General features: G+C 56.9%; 1 protein-coding gene across 12 annotated transcripts in view; it reads left to right on the top strand.

Annotated features, from left to right (window-relative positions):
* Alpl (alkaline phosphatase, biomineralization associated) overlaps positions 1 to 7,469 on the top strand; it is a 52,890-nt gene extending 45,421 nt beyond the window's left edge. For all 12 annotated transcript variants that reach the window (XM_021630800.1, XM_021630803.2, XM_021630802.2 and 9 more), the window contains 6 exons: positions 221 to 364; positions 1,978 to 2,047; positions 2,996 to 3,130; positions 5,626 to 5,817; positions 5,922 to 6,041; positions 6,543 to 7,469. In XM_021630800.1, coding sequence (XP_021486475.1) covers positions 221 to 364; positions 1,978 to 2,047; positions 2,996 to 3,130; positions 5,626 to 5,817; positions 5,922 to 6,041; positions 6,543 to 6,808 — 927 coding nt within the window. In that variant the 3' untranslated portion in view covers positions 6,809 to 7,469. The remainder of the gene's footprint in view (positions 1 to 220; positions 365 to 1,977; positions 2,048 to 2,995; positions 3,131 to 5,625; positions 5,818 to 5,921; positions 6,042 to 6,542) is intronic.
* Positions 7,470 to 8,518: the final 1,049 nt, after the last annotated feature.

The raw sequence follows: 8,518 nt of genomic DNA on the forward strand, positions 1-8,518 counted from the left end.
ACTAATATTCCACCCAGAAGCCCCACACCACAGTTCTGCTAGGCCAGCAATTTCATCTTTGCAGTCTGAACAGAGGCTGAAAGAACACTGGCTCAGTCCTTACCTGTCTGGCAAGTGTCCACGCCTCCACCCTGACTCTGGTGTCAGCTTTCCAAGCCAAGACCCTGGGGGCTTCTGGACAATTTAGAACCCTGAGTGTCATGGCCCCTGTGTCCCTCAGGTGATCATGGGTGGCGGCCGGAAGTACATGTACCCGAAGAACAAAACTGATGTGGAATATGAGCTGGATGAGAAGGCCAGGGGCACGAGGCTAGATGGCCTGGACCTCGTCAGCATTTGGAAGAGCTTCAAGCCCAGACACAAGGTAGCCAATGGCTGCAGGTGGGGGTAACTATGGGACTTAGGGCCATGGGACCCCCATCCATGTTGCCCTCCAGTGAGGGTTCTGTTTGTTCCTTTGTTTGACCTACCCTTTGCAGACCTGTGACTGATACTCATGTTCCCTGCAGGGAGGGCACCGAGGGGGGACGGTGACAGGATCAGGGAGTCACTTGGATGGACCCCAGGCAGGCTGGGCACCGTGAGGAATGTCATATGGCTGGATGGCAGGAAGTTGGTTCCTGGAGGCGTATAGAGGGGGTACAGCAGAAGCCTGAGAAGTGGGAGGGCATGGGGAGGCAAGCTGGGCAGAAGTGGGTAAAGGGAAGTGGAAAGCCCTCAGTCCATCTCCTGGGCCAGGGCATGGGTGAGCTGAGAGGGAGGCTAGGGCTAAGGTAGGCCAGGCCTCTGAGAGGCCTCTGGCCCTTTAAATCTGCCACTGTGGGCCAGCCGGGCAGCTGGGTCTGGAAATGACTGTGGTCAGGGCTGAAGACAGTGGGGAGCAGCCTGGCAGCCGCTTTGATGTCACTGTAGGGTTGGGTTTCTCAGGGTTCCATGGCGGTCCCTGGGGAGGACTGGGATGAGGCTGAGCTAAGAGTGAGGTTGGGGCAGGGCTGGGGACAGCCCCATGGGTGAGGAGGGGGTGCGGAGGTGAGCAACTCTTGTTCTCCTTTTCCCTCTTGGACAAGCTTGGACAGACAAACCAAAGAGACTGTCTCCTTGCCTCAGTTTCTATGATCAGGGCCAGCAAGCCATCCTCCTTGCCCTGGGACTCTGTATAGACTCCTGGCATAGAGAGGGGCCTGTACAATAGTCATGAGCCCTGCCCAGTAGGGTTGCTTTTGGGTCCCAGATTCTGGGCACTGAGATAAGGAGCTAGAAGTGGTTCTCAATAATCCTTCTCTATGTGTGTACCTCAGCGTCCTCATCTGTAAAGTGGGGACAGTCTTAAGATACCGCTTGAGTGTTGCCTGAGACACAACAGGGCTCTGGGGTTCCTCTTCCTCCTCCCCCGGAGCAACCTAGAGGATTGGAGAAACCCCTCCTGAGGCCACTGCTCAGAGAAGGCAAGCAGGCTGATTTGAAGACACACAGCAAATTCCTCACAGCGCTGGGCCCAGCTCCCAGCTCTGGAGAATCCAGGCAGAGTCTCATTCTGTGTTTCTTTCCTCCTGAGGAGGCAGCGCCTCCTTTAGCCCCCCTCCCGGATGCGACTCCCAAGGCCCGGCCTCGGGACTTCACTCCCGCCTGGCTCTCCAGGGGCCCCCAAACACCACTCATTCCCTTCTTGGGCATTCCAGGTCTCTCTTACCCACACTCGTCTCAAGTCTGCCCTGTGACACCATCATAGGGAAAGCAGATGGATCAGTTCCTACTTTGCCATCAGGACCCCCCAAAAAGCTGTCACCCCTACCAGGAAGCCCTCCTTGATCCAGACCCGGGTACATGAAAATCGTTTCTTAAGTAGGGAGATGGTAGGTGCTCAGGGCAGGGTGGTAAATGAAGCAGGGGAACTGAACCGCCCTGACTCTGAGGCCAGCGGGGCTGTCCCAGGACTTCCAGGCCTGTGCTGACACAGCCCTTCCCGCCTCCCCCCAGCACTCCCACTACGTCTGGAACCGCACTGAACTGCTGGCCCTTGACCCGTCCAAGGTGGACTACCTCTTAGGTAAGCAGAGAAGGAGGGAGTCCATGGCTGGGGCTGTCGAAGGCAGCCCCCAGCTGCAGGGCCTCCGAGGGTGTCGAGGGAGGAAAGGAGGTTTGCTTTGTGGAGTGAAGCTGTGCAGGGAGATGAGCCCCAGTTGGCATAAAAAAAAAAAAATCCAAGATCAGAGAGGGGCAGGTACATGGCACAGCCAGGGCAGAACCAGCCAGGCAGCCTCTGCTGGTCCTCGGGGTGACCCATTCCCTGGAGAGTCGGAGCCGGCAAGGGGAGTGCGCACCCCAGAGGCTGATGGGCACAGAGGCCAGCTTGCCAGCACGGGGCTGAGCTGCAGGAGGCTGGTGGCTCGCACCGACTCGGAGTCCAGCTCCTGCTTGCTAGGTGGCGTGGCACAGAGTGCCCAGGACTCCTGTGGAGTTGCCGTTTGGCCCTCGCATGGTGATGGGGTGAGGGATGGCTCTCAGATGGGCGTAAACTGGGGACAATGACCCCGAAGTTTCTGCCGCTTCACTGCACAGGCTGCTGTGCCCGCAGACCTCACCTGTGAATACGCACTTGCATTGAGCCCGGTCCAGAGTCCACTGCCTCCGAGATACAGTGCTGTGTCCTCTTGGGTTTGAGTCACAGATCTGCCCTCTCACCTGCTGAAAACAGTGAGCTGTTAGGCCCCTCAGAGCCTCTGTACCCCCCCACCCCTTGTACCACTAATGAGCTGGGTGTAGGCTCTGTGCCCCTGGTGAAGTGAGCTGTAGGCCCCGTGCCCCTGGTGAGATGGGCCGTGAGAATAATGAAAACTATCAATCTAGTTCTGTATCCACAGAGCCTCCCAGGTAAGGGCCCTCTCTCCCAAGTTGAACGGAGGGAGTTTTGTGCCCTCTGTGACACCCGAGTTCCTTGGGGTCCTCCCAGCAGGCTCAGGACTTTGGGCACCCATATCCTCGCCTGTATCTGCAGGTCTCTTTGAGCCCGGGGACATGCAGTATGAGTTGAATAGAAACAACCTGACTGACCCTTCGCTCTCTGAGATGGTGGAGGTGGCCCTCAGGATCCTGATGAAGAACCCCAAAGGCTTCTTCCTGCTGGTGGAAGGTAGGGCCTGACGGAGACAGACCTTCCGGAAGCATGGTGTGGGGTGGGCGGTGGGATACTACAGCTTTCCAAGAGAACTGCCAGGTTGGGGGTGAACCTCCCAGCAAAGACGGTGGGGGTTGAGTAGGAAGGGAGACTGCCTATCCGCCAGCCCCGTCTGAGAGGGCTTCCTGGCAGGGGAGATGTTCTCTAAGCTCTGAATGGAGGGCCATTCAGTCTCTAAGCATCCCCTACGCAAAAACAGTTCCACCTGCCCTCTGACTGTCCGAAGCTGGGGAGGTGACCCTTGGGTTCTTGTCCTCATGCTTGCCCCCCCTTCTGTGGGACCTTCACCAAGTATTTTTGTAAAATGGGGCCTGAAATCATCCCCTGTCCTAAAGAGGTGACTCAGCTCCGTCATGCATAGAAGGAGAGAGCGAGGGCTAAGGATTGAGGGAGATGACTCATCCACACGAGCCTGGGGACCTGAGTTCAGATCCCAGAACCCTTCTGAAAAGTCGGGCCTGCTGATGAGGGCCTGTAATCTGTCACTGAAAGGGCGGAGACAGCTGGGTCCCTGAGGCGAGCAAGTGAGCCAGCCTAGCTGAATTCATAACCCTCAGGTTCAGGGAAAGACCCTGTCCCAAAAAATGAAGGTGGAGGGCCTGGAGAGATGGCTCAGCAGTTAAGACCCAGCTCAGTTCCCAGAAGACCCAAGTTCAGTTCCCAGGACCCATCTCAGGCAGCTCACAACCACCTGTAACTCCAGCTCTAGTCGGTGCAGAGCAGGCACAAGAGCCTGGAAGAAAGGTTGTGCGAATAATCGGGGCCCAGAAGGTTGATTAAAAACTGTGACGCGTGCTCGCATGTGCACACACACACACACACACATACACACGGGTGGGGAGAGTGGAAAAAATAAGCCAGGTGCCGTGCATGCCTTCAGTTCCAGCACTGAGAGAGAGAGAGGCAGGTGGATAACTGAGTTTGAGGCCAGCCTGTCGTAGTAAGTTCCAGGACAGCCAAGGCTACAACAGAGAAATCCTGTCTCAAAAAAACAAACAGCAACAACAAAAAGCAATAAATAAATAAATAAAATACTTTAAAATGAAATAAATAAAGGGGGGGCGATTGAGAAAGACACATGGCCTCATCGGTTTACACACACCCCCATGGCAAGCCAGGCACATACCCACAACTAGAGAGGACATAAGCCCTGGGGGAGCAGAGAGCTGAATTCCTCAGTGTTTCCATTCTGTCCTCTTAATTACATAGTAGCCAAAGCAACAATGGGAAGTAACAAGAGTTTCCAGAATCTTCCAGAATTTCTATAGCCCGTGCCTTCTGCGGTCCCTTGCATGACCCTGCTGCACTCAGCCCATGCAGACACATAGACATGCGTGCACACGCGCGCCTGCACACACAGGTCGCTGATAGACACACACCCGCTCAGGCCCCTCCACCCTCCAGAGGCCAGTGGCCACTAGCCCAGCTAGGCTGCCTTCTTGCCAAGCCCTGGGGTTCCCACCAGCACAGCAGCGGTCTCGGCCTGGCCCCAAGCAGGCCTCTGATCTGAGGAAGCGCCAGGAACCAGCAGTGGTGAACACGGGTCCCCCGGGAGTGGTCCTCTTTGTGAACAGGGCCAGGCCAGCCTGCCAGGCCAGCTGCTCCCAGAACCACAACAAAGGGAAGGCCAGCCTGCCCACCCTGCCAACCCACCAGCCAGGCCAGCAGTGAGGGTAAAGTTAGTGGAGAGGAAGCACCGCCTGGCGCCACAGCTCAGACCTGGGAGTGGCCACTAGGTGGCGTCCTGCTCCAAATCTAAGGGTCTACCTTTGGGGGATTCAGCGTTCCATTGGCCTTTCTGAAAGGCCACCAGGACACTGCCCAGGCACTGGGGGCCCGTGCCCCAGGGAAGATCGAGAAGTCCTTCTGCTTATGTGCTCATGGAAGAAACAAAATCATGGGCTCTGGAATGAGTCAGGCCTGAACCCCTACCCAGTACCCTCGTGGGAATAACATTCCCCCATTCTTCCTCAGTTGCTCTGTCTGTACACAGGGCTGAGATACCCCCTCTGCCCAGCGTTGCCTTGAAATCAAACGAGATGCCTCTCGGTCATGCCTAGCGCATAGTAGGGACTCGGGCATGCTCCCCTTCCCTCCACTGAAGCCTTCACCCTCCCCCCCCAAAAAAATGCTGAGAACACTGAGCTGGAAGCAGAGGGGCCAGGGAGAGATCCGAGATCCAGACACTCTGGGCCTGTGGTTCTCCCTTCGCTCGGTGGCTTGGCTTTCCCCACATGGGCCCCGGGAGCCACATTCTCCTTGCTCGCCCTCTGAAGGCCACTTGACTCTGTGAGATGCCTGAGGCGGACCTGACAGTCCCCAGTGACAGTGAAGGTCAATGCCATTCCCTATCAAGGAGATGTTAATCTGATGGCAAGTGTCCTGGGGCCTGTCGGGGATGGCTTCCTCCCCTGTCACCTCATGGGAGGCCCTTGTCTTGATGTCCCTAGGAGGCAGGATTGACCACGGACACCACGAGGGCAAGGCCAAGCAGGCACTGCATGAGGCGGTGGAGATGGACCAGGCCATCGGAAGGGCCGGCGCCATGACTTCTCAGAAAGACACCTTGACCGTGGTCACCGCGGATCATTCCCATGTTTTCACTTTCGGTGGATACACCCCCCGTGGCAACTCTATCTTTGGTGAGTAGGCCACAGACCCCAGGGAGCTTGGTTAAGGGGCCTGCTGGCCAGGCTGCCAGTTCTCTATTGGGAACTTGCCTCCCCACCCCTGCTTCTCTGCACAGGTCTGGCTCCCATGGTGAGTGACACGGACAAGAAACCCTTCACAGCCATCCTGTATGGCAATGGCCCTGGCTACAAGGTGGTGGATGGTGAACGAGAGAATGTCTCCATGGTGGATTATGGTGAGAACTCCAAAGCCGGGGCTGGTGGGGGTAAAGGGTCTCCATCCCACAGGGGTGGGCTGGTGTGGTCCTGGGGTAGCCCACATCGAGTCAGACCCTCAGTTTGGCTTCTCGCCTTTACCTTAGCAACTCTGACCTTGGACACATGGTTTCACCTTTCTCAGCTTTAATTTCTTCCACGAAAGGCTTCTGCCTTCTGGGAACTTTACCCTGGAAGATGCCACGGGTGCGATGAGCCTAAGTTGGTGCCTGGCCTGTGTAGGTGCCACGTGCATGGTCCTAGATGGATACTCCATCGGGGGCTGAGAGAGGTCGTCTGGGTCGGGCAGGCTTGGTTTGAACCCGATTGTCTCTGGTGACACGCCTCCCTGGGTGCTGAGCCCTGGCTTTCTCTCCTGAGAAAAGGGCCTTCAAGACAGCCTGGGGGTGAGGGGAAAGGGGGTGCTTCTCTGACAGCACTGAGGTCCAGGCAAACACTCAGAAGATGTTTCCGCCCTACAGCTCACAACAACTACCAGGCCCAGTCTGCCGTCCCGCTGCGCCACGAGACCCACGGCGGGGAAGACGTGGCGGTCTTCGCCAAGGGCCCCATGGCACACCTGCTTCACGGCGTCCATGAGCAGAACTACATCCCCCACGTGATGGCCTACGCCTCCTGTATCGGGGCCAACCTTGACCACTGTGCCTGGGCCAGCTCCGCGAGCAGCCCCACCCTGGGGCCCCTGCTGCTCCTGCTGGCTCTGCTCCCCCTAAGCACCCTGTTCTGAGGGCTCAGGTCCCACAAGCCCACAGTGGATGGCCAGCTCCCCTCCCTATGTGACCCGCCACCTGGGCAGCCCACACTCAAGGGAGAGGCCCAGGCAGCCTCCAGCAGGAACAGAGTTCGCTACCTGCCTCTCTTCTGTCCGGATCCCTCCATGGGACAGAAGATTCCCAGCTCTGCCTTTACTCCCTACTCACTGCCCTTTGGCCAGCGGGGTAGGTTCCTCTCTTGGGCAGGCAGGACACACACCGCACAGATTCCCAAAGCACCTTATTTTTCTACCAAATATATTCTCCAGACCCTGAAACCTCCATGGAACATTCCAGATCTGACCTTCCCTTCCCTTCCCTCTGGAACACTGGGCCCCATGGTCATGGCCAGCCCCCAAGCCCAGCCCTCCCTGAAGGGGAGACCAGGTCTGCTCAGGATGAGACTCCCAGGAAGCCGCCTCTGGGCTTGGCTGTCTACCCAGGGTGGCCGGGCTGGGAAGACCAGCCCAGCCGGACAGGACGCACTCTCCCCACCCAGCGCCAGAGACTCTCGCCAACCCTTCACTGAAGCGGCTCTCCTGTTTGGAACAGCAAAAAACGAAAAAAAATTAATTTCTCTTTTTGGTGTTGGTTAAAAGGGAACACAAGACATTTAAATAAAACGTCCCAAATATTTCTGAGGCCAGAGCTGAGTCTTTGTGGTCAGTGGGAAAGAGACCAAAATAGGCGCATCGCTCAGGAAAGAACTGGAGTCTGGATCCCAGGGAGAGGGCATGGGGAGCAGGGGTGTCGGGGTTCCTGCCAGCCGGGGGTGACGGGCGACCTCACTGTCCTCAGGTGCTGTGGTGTGCATGTGTGGTGTCTCAGTGCCCCTGTGTATGGTACTGAGAGACAGTGTGGGTCACTGAGAGAGAGAGAGAGAGCCCTTTGTCCTTTAACCCGCAACAAGGAGAGCTTTGGTGCCTGCGGCACCTTCACAGCATGATGTCTGCAGGATATGCTACGTTTAGCGTGCGTGCACCTGCTCACGCATGCCTTCATCGGCAAATCCTGAGCACGTGCCAGGCACCGTGTGAAGCCTCCCCTATCGCACGGCGGTGCACGTTGGGGCCGTGTGAGCATAGCAGCTCAAGTTTGACTCCCCAGAACCCACGGAAGGTAGGACGCCTCCATGTTGTCCTCCGACCTCCCACACGAGTGCTGTGAAATACGCTCACACGCACGATCACACCTAGGGGCTCTTGGCAAACGGGGAGCGCAAGAGCCTTCCCTTGCAGTGACTCTGGCCTGATGCTTTGCCTATAGTCATTCAGCTTTTGTGAGTGAGGACACCCACAGTGTAGGAGGCCATGACTGTCAAGGACCCCCACGTTGCAGACGGGGACTTGAATCCAGATTTGCTCGATGCCAACGTCCTTGTACTTAATGACGTCTTTTATTTGTTTATAATACATTTCCAAATTCCTGCCCACTCAGCCCCAGCCAAGGCCAATGACTCACAATTCAGGCCAGTTAAACAGGAACCGAGACTGAATATCTGGAGTGGGCATCCTCCGGTTTTGAAAGGACACTGAGCAAACGTCTCCCCGAGCTTCCTAGCAGTCAAGGGGAAGCCAGCTAAGCTGATCCTACACTGAGGAAATTAAGTTGTGTGGAGTCTCTCGAGGACAGAGATCCATGCCTTGTCTTGAACTGTGTATCACAGTGCCTTGAGGTGTGGGCAT

Source organism: Meriones unguiculatus, chromosome 3 (genome assembly GCF_030254825.1).
Source record: "Meriones unguiculatus strain TT.TT164.6M chromosome 3, Bangor_MerUng_6.1, whole genome shotgun sequence".
NCBI lineage: Eukaryota > Metazoa > Chordata > Mammalia > Rodentia > Muridae > Meriones > Meriones unguiculatus.